Source organism: Pleurodeles waltl, chromosome 7, assembly GCF_031143425.1.
Source record: "Pleurodeles waltl isolate 20211129_DDA chromosome 7, aPleWal1.hap1.20221129, whole genome shotgun sequence".
Lineage (NCBI taxonomy): Eukaryota > Metazoa > Chordata > Amphibia > Caudata > Salamandridae > Pleurodeles > Pleurodeles waltl.
Genome location: NC_090446.1, coordinates 1,418,065,543 through 1,418,082,353, shown reverse-complemented (window position 1 = coordinate 1,418,082,353; position 16,811 = coordinate 1,418,065,543). Strand labels below are relative to the sequence as shown.

The 16,811-nt window shown below is 41.9% G+C and overlaps 1 protein-coding gene across 1 annotated transcript in view; it reads right to left on the bottom strand.

Annotated features, from left to right (window-relative positions):
* LOC138246425 (trypsin-like) overlaps window positions 1–16,180 on the bottom strand; it is a 261,406-nt gene extending 245,226 nt beyond the window's left edge. The window contains exon 1 of the mRNA XM_069201034.1: window positions 16,110–16,180. Within this exon, the coding sequence (XP_069057135.1) occupies window positions 16,110–16,152 (43 nt within the window). The 5' untranslated portion in view covers window positions 16,153–16,180. The remainder of the gene's footprint in view (window positions 1–16,109) is intronic.
* Between the last annotated feature and the right edge of the window lie 631 nt (window positions 16,181–16,811).

Here is a 16,811-nt window from a genome sequence, read left to right as displayed (position 1 = left end):
GAATAATTTAATTCTAGTGCAAGGGGATGATTGTGAAAAAGATTTAGTACAACAATCTTTTAAATTAAGCACTGCAGAAAAAAAGCCTTCAGAGCATCAATGACAAGTTATACAAGGTCAAAAAAACAAAAACCATTCTAAACCACAATAAGCAGCAAAACAAGGGCACAATTCTTGCTTAACAAATTATTCAGACAACAGAATCAATGTGGCATGATCACAAGTAATAACTCTCATGGCAAATCCAAGTAAAACGTACCTAATAATATGATAAGTAATAATTAACATGTACCTAATAATATAATAAAACATACATAAATACATAAGCACTATCAACTTTAAGAAAACATATTCCATGCTACCTCAATCTGGAGTGGTTCAAAAAAGATATGCGTGAGAAACTGGGTTATTCGTTGACTGGGTGTGAGCAACAGCCACAATCCCTTGTAGGGTGATCCACAAAAAGTCGCCAATTTATCCTCTTAATCCTGGGTATCGTAGCACAAAAAGCAACCAGGCTAAATGTAGAGGCAATGTTTTAAGTATTTCTGCACTACACACACAGCAACATAGTGAAACACAACACAATACAAATCCCAAACCAATTTAGAAAAATAGAGAGCATTTTAATAAATTATTTTACACCACAACCATCAAAATCCAATTAGTAGAACCAGAGGTATGCTTTTTATGAATTTAGACCCTCATTACAACCTCAGTGGTCTTTGCAAAAGACCGTCAAGGCTGCGGGACCCAGAATACCGCCATTGCAGGCGGTATGTCTGGCTCCCTATTAAGACTTTTCTGCTGGGTCAGCGGGCGGTAACAGTGTTACCGTTCGCTGGCCCAGCGGAAAAGTCACATCAACATTGCTGCCGGCTCATAATAGAGCCGGCGGCAATGCTAATGTGCAGCGGGTGCAGTAGCACCCGTCGTGCATTTCAGTGCCTGCAATTCAGGCAGTGAAATGCGTGACGGGGCTATGCCTGGGGGCCCCTGCACTGCCCATGGCAAGTGCATGGGCAGTGCAGGGGCCCCCAGGGGCACCCGAGTCCCCTTATCACCAGCCACACCGCCATGGACAGGTTGGCGGTAAGTGGAGTCGAAATCCCCAGGGCAGCGCTGCCCTGGCAGATGACGACCGCCATGGCGGTATACCGCCGGTCCCCGCGGGGTTACTGCAGCGAAACCGGTGCGGTCATAATATGGTGACTAGTACCGCCAGCCTGTTGGAGACCTCCTGGGGGCGCCCTCTTGGAGGCGCAAGACCCCCTCAGTCTGGGTCCAGGTGCAAGTTTAAGATGGCAGGAGCATGTTATGTCCCTGTGGCTCAGAACAGGAGACCAGCTAAAAACTAGCCCTTGGAGTCTCTTCTGAAGTCCTCGGTGGTGATGTTAGGCCCCACATCAGGGCTGGCCTCTGAAAGTTCCAAGGAGGCTACAGGTAGCAAAGCAATCCTTCCAAGTACAGCAGCAGTCTGGTAGAGTGCACAGCAGGTCACAGCAGCAGGCGGTCCTCTGAGAGTCCTTCTGCAGGTCCAGTAATTAACTGAGGAGCAGGCCGGAGAGCCCTATTTTTATACCCTATACCCTGGTTTCCTAGAAGCTGGGTGATTTTTCCAAAAAGGTTCTCTGAATTTCAAGGAATTTCCCAGCTCCCCGAATACAGGGTCATTAAGCATATTGTGTGGCAGCAAAACCCAGCCTATTCAGTTGTAAGCAAGGCTGTGCTTAGCTCCACCCCCCCATCAAGTCAGCTAATGGCCCATTCAGACTCTGCTAATCCCCCCAATGCGTGGCTGTCTGGGGTGAATTCACATAGTTGCAACTGTCAGTTCCACACAGTCATGTGAACTAAGGCAGGTTACAGGCACAGAGGGATAAGGGCAAGAACATGTCAGCTTTCTAAAAGTGGCATTTTCAAACTTGTGAAGATAAATACAACTTTATCATTTAAGAGGGTTTATCACTACAAGTTAATTGATAGCAAACATGATATTTCTACCACTTCTGGTGTAAGAGTTACAGCTCATTAACTCTAATAAGGAATCCCAATGTAATCCTATGGGAAGGGTAGGCCTCACAGTAGTGAAAAAACAAATTTGGGAGTTTCTCTCTGCCAGGACATGTAAAACTAAAATGTGCATGTCCTACCTTTTACTGGGGGGGTAAGATATATGTAATAAAATGGAAGTTTAAGTCTTGGCAATATGTTTTAAATGCCAAGTCGATATGGCAGTGGGACATTGTCTTCAGGTTGCAATTGCAGACCTGGGACATGTTTCAAAGAGCCCCTTAATGGGTGAGCCAATAAGTGCTGCAGGCCCACTGTTAGCATTTAATTTACACACCCTGAGTATATGGTATACCGCTCTACAAGGGACTGATATGTAAATTAAATATGCTAGTCAGGTTATGCTAATCAAACCATGTTTTAGTGTGACTGGTTAGCAGTGGTAAAGTGCACAGAGCCCTAAGGCTAACACACAGAAATCCAGAAAAACGTAGGAGGAGGAAGGCAACACGTTTGGAGGTGACCCTGTAGAGAGGGTCATTTCTAACAAAAGGAATGAGTGTCCAGCCATGTGGTAAATCTAATTGTATCCATCTATTAAGTCAACCCTAAAAGTACTCAGTACACCAACATGGTTGAATGCCTAATGTATAAAAGTAGGACATATAAATATGTCCCCACAGTCAAAGGTTGCCAAAACATGTTAGTATCAAGGCCAATATATATTGTCCGCGTACGGTCAATTTTTACAATGAAACTTGGAAACAGAATAAGAACCTTTCTAAAATGTATTTTGTAACAAATATATTTTAATTGTGAAAGTAGACTTTTTGACCCACATAGAGGAAAATCTACTTGCAATTTGTGCTGTATGAGAGAAATGTAAATTAATTTGGGTGGCTACCTTTCATCCAATGATTCTAAGTAACATTACGGTTTGGTTGGTCTGTAGAACAAAAATGCAGTTAGACCTAAGGGTGGAAAGTTTGATGTGTTAGCACTGACCACTTAGCTGCGGTGAGTGAGTGGGAACTTATGGAAAAGCAAACATTTGTTATGACCACCTTTTCTTCCAAGTGAACATCCCAAAGGGTAACCAAATGACAGACAGCTATTTACCTACAACACCTCTCAGACATTTTTTCTTGCAAAGAGGAGGGTAATCTGTTCTTCCAGAACAACAATAAGTTGTGTGACATCATTTCTATAAGGGTGATTATGAGATGCAACACATCCTCTTGCAAGTAGAGGGTGGCTCGAGATATGCTGAGTGCAGCACTCCAGGAAGGTTTACTATAGGGTAAGAGAGGAAGAGAGAAAAAGAACGATAGTTTTCTGTGGGAATTGTGCTAAGCTTAGGTGTGTAGAAATCTGCACTCACTGAGTAATGCAAAAAATAAGAATGACAAGCTCCAGTAACACCAGCACCACCTCTTCAGAACATTCCCGGACAGCAAGAACATATTGGGACCTATGACCTAATTAAGACCTAGCCCTCAAGTCCACCAGATCTGCAGAGGCAATTGCCTCTGGTCACCTGGCAGCTGTCCTATGGTTCCACAGAAGTAAACAGAAAAGTGATGGGTGGAATACTTAAATTACTCCAAATTACTTGAGCCGCATCCTAATCCATCATTTTGGTGTCCACAATGCCACCTCAGATAAAACCCTGCTATAGGCAAATCAGCATTGACCATAAAATGAAATCAATAAAAGCATTGAACATTGCAGGCTGTCATGTTTCATACACCAGCTCATTAAAGTAGTTTGTTGTCATGCAAAGGGAGGTTGGGTAGAGCTTTGTTGAACATGGGACTCAGGAGGGTTTATAATTAGGTGAGACGAAAAATGATGAAAAAGAGCACCTCATCATCAGAACATTGCTAGATCTGGAAGAAAAATACCTGAGCATTCCTGGGCCTGGAAGGACAATTGAACTGAGAACGAAACAGTGCTGGAGAATAAGACTGAAACACCAGTTGTGACTGTACTACAGTGGACCACAAGAGAGACCTGGGGTCATATTACAATGCTCTTGGGGAGCAGCAGCACCCCAGGGACACCTTGGTGTTACAGAAGGAGCTGCAGGTAATTGTGCTGCCCTTCCATAATACTGATAGTGCTGGTGCACATGTAACGCCAGTGCTATCTTCAGAGTGTGTTCCCTCATTTGGATGGGGGTATGGCCCCATGAAAAGGGGGGAATAATTTTGCCTTTGTGCCCGTGCCATATCACATACACAGACACACAAGCAAACATGGTCTTAGGAGGCGCACAGAAAGTGCCCCACAAAAATGTGCCACACTGTCAGTGTGTCCTCTGGGGACAGCCCCCTGGAAGGGTGAAAGAAGGTCTCATAGGACCCACTCTCAGACATCCACCTGCACTGCACCAGTCATTAAGGGGGTCTGTCTACCCTCTTTAAAGTGCAGAAGGTTTCTGCCTGCAAAGAGGAACACAGAGCTGCTTTGAAGAAGCTGCTCCGTATTTCACTGAATGTATTGCCCACAGGGGGGTGCAGGTGTGCATCTGCCCTGAGTACAGCGCATTCATCATATTAGGGAGCAGTGTCCCTGTTTGGGCCCAGCAAACCTGCTTAAAAGTGCACAATAATGCAAACATGGAAAAACAGGGGAAAAGCCCCTATTTTGTAATAGGGCTATGGGCGGCTTGTAGCCTGCCTCATGGAACTAGGGATTGAAGGCGAGACTAAGAGTGTCTGTTCTAGTAGCAAGTACATATTGGTAATTAGGGCCTCATCTAGACCTAGGCTGCCAGTCTACTAAATCAGTGGAAGCCATAGCCTTTGTTCCTCTGGCAGAGGAGCCAATGGCTCCACTGAAGGTACTGAACTTTGTGGTACACCATGTTTAATGCACTAGTTCATCAAAATATTTTGTTCTAAATAAAATAACAATAGACCTGATGCGACCTTTTATAGCAGATTCATTATTCCACCAAACTCTAAGTGACCCATTTTGATCTTCAGAGGACCAGAATATAGTCTTGAGACCTTTGGAGTACCAGGATGAGTACAAGATTCTGATGTTGCCCTATGGAAGGTGGGCCATCAGTAAGCAAAATTTCCATGCATGTCTAACTTGGAGTCTTGTGCTGAAAATATTGTTTTTTTCAGCTGGGAGCTCATGGAAAATGTATTAGTCTCCATGGAGCATTGCACAGCAGGTCCATTTAGAGTGCCGAAAACGTGGCAATATTGTTAGTGCCTCGGTGTCGGATATGATACTTATTGTACCTGATAAAATCCAACACCACTCTGTTCAGAATTTCAGGGGTGCAATATATTGTATGAAAGAAGCAAGCATAGATGCACAAGAGGAGAGCATGCTACTTAATGTCAAGACTGCAGATAAAACTGTTGGTGAAACTGAGGAGTCATGAGAAGTGCAGCACAACAGGAAGCCTCTTAATCTGGGAGAAATTTGGGTCATAGGGTCTGAGAGCAGGCAGAGGTAACTGGGCTTCAATTTTTTTTAAAAAAAAGGTATTTTTCACCTGTGATGTCCCGGAGACACTGACTGTGAACCCACAAACTGAGAAAAAAGTAGGCTTTTTAACACTTGACTTTCAGAGTATTAAGGCAGAACAGTCCAAGGCTTACTCAGGAAAGGTGCTGTACACTAGAGACTCAACACTCTAAATCAAAACAAACAAATATCAATAACTCACTATCTAATTAGTGATTCTTCTTATGAAAAGTACATTATTAAGCATGAAGGTAAATACCATTCACACATCAACAAATATATACTAAATGGCAGGTAAAAATACCTATGGCAGCACCCTGTAAAGGGCCTCCTAGTCTACTTGTGTCATATAACAAGAAAAGGTCACACAAGTCAAGTGGCCTCCTAAAGGTACTCTGGTCCTACTATGATGGAAGCACTTCTTTCACTCTGGCCCAAGCGTCTAATAACACAATACCCATCCTCTGCCTAACCTACTTGAGGGATGCAAACATAAAAGCCCAGTCCAAATAGCATTGTCACAGCATCACCATAACAATCAGATACAGAACCTAAGTCCTCCAACCATAATGCAACTCCACATAATACAATATTTCAAGTGCTTCTAGAAATACGCACTAAATATAGCTGATATTTTGGTATCAGAACTATGCAGTGATTTTAACTTCAATTTTCACATAATCTGTTTAATATTTCAGCATCAGTGTTCTTTTGTCATCAGCCCCATAAATCCCTTGTAAAACAGAGCCTCTAGCAGAAAGCTGTAGCACCAGGAATGCTTGCAATGGTGCCAAACATCTCCCAGGTTCAAAGATTGTTCAACCTGGGGGATTTAGGGTGTAAAGACAAGAAGACAGTAATAGTTCTCTTGGGGCCTGTGACTAACCTGGCAGTCCCCTAGAGCTAACTGCAAGCAATGGCACTGTGTTTGCTCCTCAACATTTTGTCTTTCCATGCCAACAGGGGCTTCTCTCATTTCTGCCCCACCTACTAAAGGTAGCACTGAGAAATACTGATGGCAGGGAGCAAGGCTAATTCCACCCTCATTAAACAGCGGGACAGGAGGAACTGTGAATGACTTAGTGAACTTCTGAGGCACTGCACTGTACATTGTCGATAGGTATTAGACGCAGGGGCTCCCATTTCTAATATGTTACTGTCGGTTCAGCCTTCACCTTAAAAAGAATAATCAAATAGGGGTGAATTGTGATTAAGAATCGGCTGGGCCCTATGGCGGGAGATCACTGAATGTTGGGTTACCTTGAAGTGTTTTGCATATGTCCCCTAAAGCAGCACCTCACACAGCTGTAAAGATAAATGAAGATTCGTTTGGCAAGATGGGCTGGTTTGCATGTACCTTGCCTCCTTTGGCTCCTGGTAGCATTCTACAACCACCAGGAGTGTAACTGTGGGGCTTTCAGCCCTGTACATGTTTAGAATGGTTTCTCAAGAGCATGTTTAGAGCTTCTTTCAATAGAAAGCCTTGAGAAATTGCTTTCTTGCTCCAAGCAACTGGTAGATTCATTGCCCCGGGGTCTTCCAGTAGAAACCCCACCCAGCCTTCAAGACAAGCTCCACTCTATTCCTCCAGTATCTCCACGCTCTGCCACCTGCACTCCCTACGCCCCATAGCATCCTGGTTTTTGTAGGGCAACAGTGTATATAGCATAAGTCTATGGGGCCCTTCTGGGACCACTCCGCAAAAGTCCCAGGGAACCCTCTCTTTCAGGGTCCCTAGCAATTCCTTTACTGAGACTAAGAGAGACTAGGGAGTTCAGTGCTACTGGCTCTGGAAACTGAGTTCATAGAGTCCCAAAAAAGTACAAGCCTGAAGCCCTTTGCAGGAAGTGGTTTATCGATATAATGGGCTTGTCCTTTCTTTTGTGGTTATTCTTCTTTTCACACATTTCGTCCCTTGTGCAAGGTTCAAAAGCAGAAGTGGAGAGTTCTAGAAGGTAGACCAGTCTTGTCAATCCAAAGGTGTATTTTTACACCACCTCCACCACTGAAAACATTTCCTAAGGACACCCCACAGGCTGGCCCATGCAGCTTAGCATATCCAAAATGGCAGAATCAAGATAGCCTTAGCTTCACTTTCAACTAACACTGCAAACAGTTTCCTTCCCATGGAGATTTCAAAGGGGAACCTCTGCTGTAATGAAGCCTTAGTTCTGTCTGGTCACGATTTGTCTCAGACAGAAGGGCATGCCCAGGTTTGTCAGTGGAATGCTAACTAATCACACCAACATACTTCTCATCACCCTCTTCGTCTGCTAGGAGAAGGTTTACTCTCTCTAAATAGACCTGACAATAAAGGTGTCTTCAAACCGACAGCTGGCCTGCAGAATAATTAACTTGGCCCTACAGAGTATTTCAAATTCTGAACCTCATTTGGACGGGCTCTAGGAAATATTGAATTAACCAAAAAGCACAACGTAGGGCAAATATGGCCCTATGAATATTGTCAGTGTGCTTGCCCTTTTAAGGCAAGAAAATGTCATGTGAATCATTCCTCTAGCTCAAGACCATCCACAATTATCTTATTCAATGTTCACAGAAAATGTAAATACAGAATTGCATTACGTCAAAGAAAAGAAACATTGCTTTTTGATGCGCAGTTGAATTTCAAGGCCAACAAAGGCTATTATTCAGGGTCCCATCTCTGACATGCCAACTGAGCAGACACACTTGCCTCAGTAACTCAAAAATCTCCCTCACTCATTGTTTGAACCCATGTACACATATGTTTGTGCATAGCCAACTTATGGCCTCTTACCACAGTCGTGCAGCTGCAAGCCATATTTTAAAAGTGGGCACTGATGGTTATGACTTAAACGTATTTGAATAGAAGATTATAGTGAGTGAAAATCCATTTGTGTGACTCATTTACAGAAGTACAAATTCAATAGATTCAAAAATCAAAATTTCTGGGGGTATTAAGTAGGTCAGAACAGAGGTAGATGTTAACAAAGATAGATGTCTGATGGCTATCATAGTAGCCCATAAAAACAATATATGCTATGACACACTATTTCATCACAATTGTTTTGCACATGTAAACTGTAGAAACGTGTTTTGAAGTCAAAAAGGCTAATCCATGTGTTAGACCACTAGACAAGTCAGTGCTTTAAATATTCTTGCAGTTTACCCTACAAGGCCCCTTCCATACCCCTTTCCCTTGTAGACATGCCTTGCTGTCTTTATTGCACTTCATTTACTCAGTCTACATAAGCATTCTAAGATGATCATGAAATCATCCTAGAGTGAAACAGATAGGGGTCTGTGTCACCCGTACACCTATTCTGAAGGTGCCCAAAAACAAACCCAAGCCATTGTCACCTTTAGACTTTATTGTGCGTGTCATTTTGGGGCATTTTGAGACACCAACATCTGGTCGTTTAGCAAAGGCTACCTTCAGCTAAGTGCATACCAGGGAATGTTACTGAAGAGCACTCGTGATTGAGCTGGTCATAGTCAGGGCCACACTTCCATTCATCCATTCTCTCTCACTCCCTCGCTCCTCTCTCTTCTCCTTCTCTGATCACTTTGTCTCTACCTTTCCCCTCCCTTGCACTCTTTCTCTCTCTTTTGAGGCCTCCCTGTACCTGTTGCAATTAATTTGGAAAGGGCAGTGGAAAGTGGCAGAGGCACCAGGAGTACACCTGGGCTTTCAAAACTGTCCATCAAGGAATCCAGCAAACCAAGGAAATGTCTATCGAAATCAAATACCTGTCCATCAATGGTCATAGTATACATGCAATAGATATTTGCCTCTCTCTCTAACTCTCGCACTCTCTTTTCTCTCTTTCTCTCCTCTCTCTTCCTCTTCTTCTCTTTCTCTCACCTCTCTTGATACCGCCCTCCAGCCAACATCCACCTTGCCTTTTGTGCTCCTGCCTTCCTGGCTAGCGAGCCAGATGGGTAAGAATAACTGTGCAAATGCTACAAGCATAACCAGATCCAAGACATACTATACAACCTGTACAAGCAAAACACAGCCAGAGTACTTCTACCTTTAACATAATAACTCTGCCCTTTTTTTTGTTTTTTGAGCAATTATCAGAGGCAACATTCATTACATTTCCCCAAGTAATCATCACATCAGAAAATGGAGCATTGTAATGCCCAGAACATGGTCCTTCCAAAAAAATCAAATATGGGGCCAGATATATCAAGCTTTTTTGCATTCGCAAATGGTGCGAATGGCCGTTTGCGAATGCAAAAATGCCTTTTATTATGTATGAAAGGCATTCGCTATGCAATTTTAAGGAATCGCTAAAATAGTGAGTACTAAAAATTGTGACCCCGTTTAGAGAATCGCAAATTGTGTTTCTCTAAATAAGAAATTGCAAATCAGGAATCCTAATTTGCGATTTCTTAAACACATGTATCAAGCTTTTCCTTAATGCAAATTGGGCATTAAGGAATCGCAATTACCACCAAATACAACTTGGTGGTAACCATGTGCAAATTTTAAAAATGCATTAAAAATGCATTTTTAAAATTGACATGTAACACACACATGCCCCTTTGGCATGTGTGCACCTTACATGTCCTTAAATCATTTTTTGGGGTGCAGCAGAGGGGGCCTTAGGCCCCCAGCACCCTGGGTTTTGCATTTCCCAAATTGAGAATTCCAGTTAGGAATTTGAAATTTAGGAAATGCAAAGAATTTGCAAATATGGGCCATGTGCGAATGGGCTCAGAATCACCATTTGCGATTCGGTAATAGCATTTGCGATTTTTAAGAAATGGCTATTACCGAATCGCAAATATGATACATACCATTTGCGACTCTGAAAGAGTGATTTCTTAAAAATCCCTATCAGAGAATCGCAAAGTGGATTCTTGATACATCTGGCCCATAGTGTTCTGAAAAATATGAAATTTTAAAATGTAGTGGATAGAAATGCAACTTTTACACACTTCGTACGTCACAGTATTAAAACTCTATACCCAATTTGAAGACATTAACAATCTTTGCAAATACCCTACTCACTGTCAAGACTCAAGTACACTCGAAAAGTTTTCAACAAGTTACTCTTATTGATGGGCCATGCTCTGGTAAATCCTATGTGTTTCCTAAATTCAATTTTGTGAACAAAGTCGCAGGGCGATTAAATGAATTGTACATTTAAATGTAAAATTAGGAAAAGAACTAAGAATTAGCATACAGAAAAATACTTTTGTTTCGAAGTGCTTCATGAAAGACGGAATATAAATCGCATTCCTTACATTAATAGAAATATTGTATTTATAAACAACATATTTTTCTTTACAAGTTCAAAGTGAGGAAATGAAACGTATGCTTACAGAAGTTCACAGGGTTATTTTTCCAAAATTCTGCCTCAGCATCTTTCCAATGATTGATCTTATAGAAAACAGAGGGGCATATTTACAAGCCCCATAGCGCCACCAGGGTCTCACTTATAGTGACGCTCGGTGGCCCTGTGCATTACGCAAATTTACAAAGCAATGCTAAGCCACTTTTTTTGGCTCAACACTACCTTGTAAATATGCCCCCCTGATGCAGTATTCTACAGCAGAGGGGAGTGTAATGGTTGTTGGTGTGGGCATTCCACTGCAACACCCATTGCTTTGGCACTGTCCCAGATTTACAAAAATCTCAGGGGTGGCGTTAGCATAGCACAACAAGGAGAAATGCTGTAATTTCCCCTGCTGCACACGTAGAAGGAGCAATCCTGCCATGAATGATTGTTTATGAGCAGGAAGGTGTTACTTGCTGCACATAAACAATCATTCAAAAATAACGCTTTTGTACTTCTATGTGTGCTGCATCCTGCAGCACACATAGAAGTGCCAAATCACCATTCTAGATTGTTTATGTGCAGGAAGGCACACATTCCTGCACATAAACAATCAATCCCATCAATGCTGACACCCTTGCACTATGGTGCAAGGATGCCTGAGTTGGCGCTAGGCAGCTAAATTTAACACAGGTGAAGGGGGAAACACAGGGGTGCGCCATATTCTTGTAAATACATTGCATCCTTGCATTTCAAAACTGGTGCAGTGCTGCTGATTTTCACACTGCACCAGTTTGTTGTAAATCCGGCCGAAAATATGATTTTCTCTGACTGTTCATAGTGGCCACTAAAAGCTTTTATGAGCATGGTATTCACCTTGTCCCCTCTTTGTGCCTGGAGTGGAATTTTGTACCGTGGCCATTTACTACATATCTATTTACTTAAGCATGATTAATATGGAATACATCTGTGTAAAGTTACACTTTTCCCACACCTTTAGGTCAATTTGTGTCTCAGTTTCAGGGTCGGACTGGTGTATGGACAGGCTTTTAGCAGTTTTTGGACCTGTTTGAGTGCCAGGTGGGCCGATTTATACAGGTGATTTAATGGATATTAAAACAAACATTCCCTGCAGCAAACATGAAAGCATACTGTTTTCCATACTTTCTTAAATACTCATTCAGCATGCATAAGCTAAGGCGGAGGAACGTCACCCTGCTGCTTTGAGCAGAAAAACAAAATGATAATAACCTATTGTTATTATCATTTTATTTTTGGCTGAGGCAGCAGGATAGGGTAGGGTGGGGCTGGGCTGGAAGGAGGAGTGATTTATGCACCTTAAGTGTGCATGTTTGTTTGGCCGGCCATGTTGGGCCGGCCAAACAGACATTCACACTTTGCATTTCCCCTCCCAGCTGTTTTTCACAGCATGGAGGAGAAAGTGCACAGGTTGCCACTCCCTCTGTGAGCACTGAAACAGGGCGTTCACACCAATCGCGCAGCTGCTGTCATGCTGGTGACAGCAGCATTGTGATTGGCTGAGGAGAGTCTAGAAGCCTGTGTGCCTCCAGACGAGGAGGAGGACTGAGGAGACCTGAACAGGTAAATGTTTTTTAAAAAAACGATATCATTTTCTTTTCCATCCTGCCCCACTACGCCAGTGGCAGCTGCCACTGACAGCATGTCTTTATAAGTTTAAAACTGGCCTGATTTGCAAATGTGGGCTACCTTTTTTAGATATCTGGTTTGATTCGCTAATGTGGGCCTATTTTTTCCAGCCCAACCCTGCTCATTATATCCATTAGCAGATCATTATATGCAGTCACATTGCAAGGGTGCTCTGGACTTCTTATGCAAGCAAGATAAACAAGCCTACCTTCCCACCATTCTGGTAGTGAAAGGCTGTTTGACATGTGGTACAATAGGCAACTCACAACACCTAGCTCAAGTGCAACTCCATCTTCTGCCCTAATGAGAACTTCACCTCCTACCATATGATTTAAAAGTGGGGTCCCCGAAGGGTTCTTAAAGCAGATACTCAAGTGCTACTGAAGTAAGGCATGCCGTGAAGGCTAATGATCAGTTTCACTATGACTACTGCAATTTTGCCAATTTCATAGGACATCTATTATCCAAAAGTACTCAAGTAAACATCTTGTGATAAATTATAGCTTTTCAGACAACCATGATTGGTCCATTCTGGACCTCCAATGTCATGACCTTATATATGACCTACTCATTAGGGGTGGCCTTTATGAAAACTTATTTTCAACCTTTGATTGCATGAGCTCTGACCCTCATTGGTAGGGCCTCAAATTGAGAACACTTTACTAAGCTACGCTTTCTATTTTTTTTCCTCTCCCGCCCCACACACACTTTTATGTACATACAATCCTCAGCAGATCAAACTTGGTCCTGTCCCCAGCCTGTGCTTCATCGCAGTTAGCCTGAACTTGTGAATATGTCCTGCTCCAGCCTGACCATATACACTCATCTGGCGATTTGAGCCTCTTAGGCATACTTTACGTAAATCTTTAAAATTGATATCCAAATCTACTAGTTGGATTTTTGTCATTTTTCTGTCAAATAATTTATTACATTTTGCTCTATGTTTCTAAATTGGTGCTGTATTTTTCATATGCTATGTTTTCACCTTGTTACTGTTTGAGTGCTGCATAAATACTTTACACAGTGCCTCTAGGTCAGTGGTTCCCAACCTTTTGACATCTGTGGACCCCCATTTTATCAATACTGGAGCCCGGGTGCCCCACTGAATCATTATTGGAACACGGGGACCCCCAAGGAGTCATTACTGATAGCTGGGACCTAATATTATTAAATTTTTTAAGCAGCCGCGGACCCCCTGAGGAGGCTTCGCGGACCCCCAGGGGTTCCCGGCCCACAGGTTGGGAACCACTGCTCTAGGTTATTCCTGACTGCTTTGTGCAAAGCTATGAGAGGATTAAGCATATGTTAGTTTAGTGACTTTTGTGGTTCACCCAGGTTAGAAATGTGGTTGTTGCCTGAGTGGGGCTTCCATCCTCTCCCACCCAATAATCCAATTCCTCACCTACATCACCCCTTGAATCCTTTTTCTCAGTATTTATTGAAGAAAGTTTCCATCTCCTGTTACTGAGTTTAGGACACAACAGCGTGCACGGCTGCTCCACTGAAAAGGCATGTAAAATTATATAGCCTAACCTGCTATCTTTAAGCACTTGCTCCTCGTCCATATTGATTTCTGTTTGTAGCTTTTTTATCCAATGGGCTGAAACATAAATAAACTGCTACATGTCATGAATTATTTTAGAATGTAACAAGCTAATGTAATAAAGCCAATCTGATTACCGAATTTAATGCCATACCAGTTCAAGTAAGAACAGTAAGAAAGCAATGGGAAGTGAAAGAGTTTTCAAAACAAGGTCAAAGATTGAGAGAAATGAGTTTTAAGAGAGTATCATAATGTAGCACCAACAAGAGCAAACAACCACAAGGCAGATGAAACAAGGGGTAGCCATGTAAGTAAGTCAAGCAAAGCCCTACAGAGATTGTGATGTGCTTTTGACTGATTATTCTGTGACTAATTATGCTGGGTCACGCAATTAACGCACTGAAATGCAGTACATTGAAAATGAAATTGAAAACAGAATGAAGACAATATGAATCATAGAGCATATTTGGGACACAATATGAAGAGAGCAACTAGCATGCAAGCATGCAATAACCTAACTTTTAAAGAACAAAGTCAGCTGGAAAAGGGTCATTATGCCCAATCTGTTTAAAAGTATACAACTGAAGCTAACATGAACCTGTAATTGAAACACTCAGACCATGTTGAAAAGTAATTGAAGAAAAAGTCTCAGAATGCAGGAAATAAAACATGGATCATCTGATGAGTAAATGAGTATAAGAAATGTAAGATAAGGGAGAAGCTGGAAAGACAAATGTGTGCACGGCTCTACAAATCCATCCACTCCTCAATGACAGGCATAAATGTCTGAGTTTGGTTCTCCAGTTTAAAGAACAAAATTAAAAATATATTTTGGTACCATGCTTATGTAAAGTTGCATAAAACTCAGAGCAAGAGTAAAAAAGGAATAGCAGAGGAAAAGCACTTGAATTCTCTTATAAAATGTTTGATACAAGCGCTCTGGAGTCAAACCTCTGGACATTCAGGCCCAAATTTACTAAGCCTTTGTGTCGCCCTTGCATCATGCAAGGCAACACAGGGCAACAGAAGGTCTTATTCGCAATTTACAAAGCCACTCAAGGCTTGATTTATGTGTTCCTGCATTGCTTTGTAAAGAAATGTAAACAGCTCAGCAGCTTGTGCTGCTATGCAGTATATTTTATAGTGGTAGGAATTCCATGGGGCGCCGATCCCGTGCATCCACCCATTGATTTCACACAATTCCATATTTACTAAGGTTTGTAAAGCTGGAATTATGCGAGTCAGCATGCTTACCACAGAAGCATAACCAGGAGAAATAGGTTTATTTTTCCATTCTGCATCCGGCATGGAACCAATAAAATGCCTCTCAAGATTGTTTTTGTGCAGGAAGGTATGCTTTCCTGCACAAAAAGAATTCTGCCCATAAGACAGGTACCCATGAAGCATAGTGCCTGCATGGGTGCTAGATAGCCACAAATACACCAGTGATGGGAGACAGCTGAAGAGTGCCATATCTTTGCAAATATGGCACTGTTCATCTGTAGTCATTCACACAACCTGCCTTACTGCACTGTGTTGCATGAATTGTTTGCAAATCTGTCAATCAAACTTTAACCATCTAGATAATCTACTAAAGCATCTCGAAGTAGCATATAGATTACTGAGACTTTCAAGCACCCAACTTCTGCTGTTCGCACAGGTGAGACTTAGTCAGATGGTCTACAGAAGCTAGTAAGGTGCTATTAACTTCTTGCATTAAATCATCTACAAGAATGCCAAGAGCTTAGACCCTGTTTTTACCACATCCAGACTTACAAACAGGCATATGAGATGGCCCGTGTTTGATCAGCTAGCACATCAATGTCTAAAAAATACATATTTTGCTTCAAAGCTTTCCACAATGTATTAGGGTGTTCTCAAGCAAAACTAGACAATCACATTGTCTTAGTTTCCAAATCCTCAGCAGCTCTCTGGCTACCCTTTTTGAAGTTTTTCACCAGCTTATCTCCCTAGCTTAACACGATTACCACAGTTTCATGCAGCACCTTCATGCTTTCCTCCAATTTAAAGTAAAGAAATACAAAATACCCTGATCATCACAAAATTACATTGATTTAGAGTGGTGCCCCTATTTACATCTGCTTAGAGTGGCACCCCTATTTTCCTACCTGCTAGTGTCAACAGGAGAATACCAATTGTGATGCTCATCATGGCTGAAAGGTTGTAATAATAATGTAGTCCCTAGTTCTTAGCCATTCCTTCTATATACCAAATATATTTAGAAGGATCAATGATTAACTTCGCAATCACCTTATTGACTTTTGCACTTGTCTCCCGAGGGAAATGTGGAAATGATTAATGAGCAACAGGAAATTACACTCTCCCTAAAATGTTCTTCAATTCTTCCCAAGAGATAGATTTTCCTGCCAGTGTGAAGCATATGCTGTCTGGATGTCCAAAAGAAGTAAGTGCACAGGACTAGAAAATGTACTGAAGTGTTCCAGTCAGCATATAACTTGCCCTCATATTTCACTAATTGTATTTAAAACATCACTTTATCCTTTTCTGATTCCCTCAGTAAATTAATATAAACATGATTTTGCAACTCATGCTTGATTAACCAACCCTATCTAACATCTTTGCAGAAAACCTCAAAGAATTTCCTTTTCGAATAAAATAATATGTCATTTCCTACCACAAACCCCATTGTCTGTTGTATCCCTTTAGAAAGGGCATGGCAGAATCAGGACTCAAAATAGGATTTCACCAAAACTCCTATCATCTGGAATCCACACCTCAAATGACTGTGGTTCGGAAAAAGGTATCTTAATAAGTAATGTCTAACATTAGAAAGTTGAGTCATCACAGGA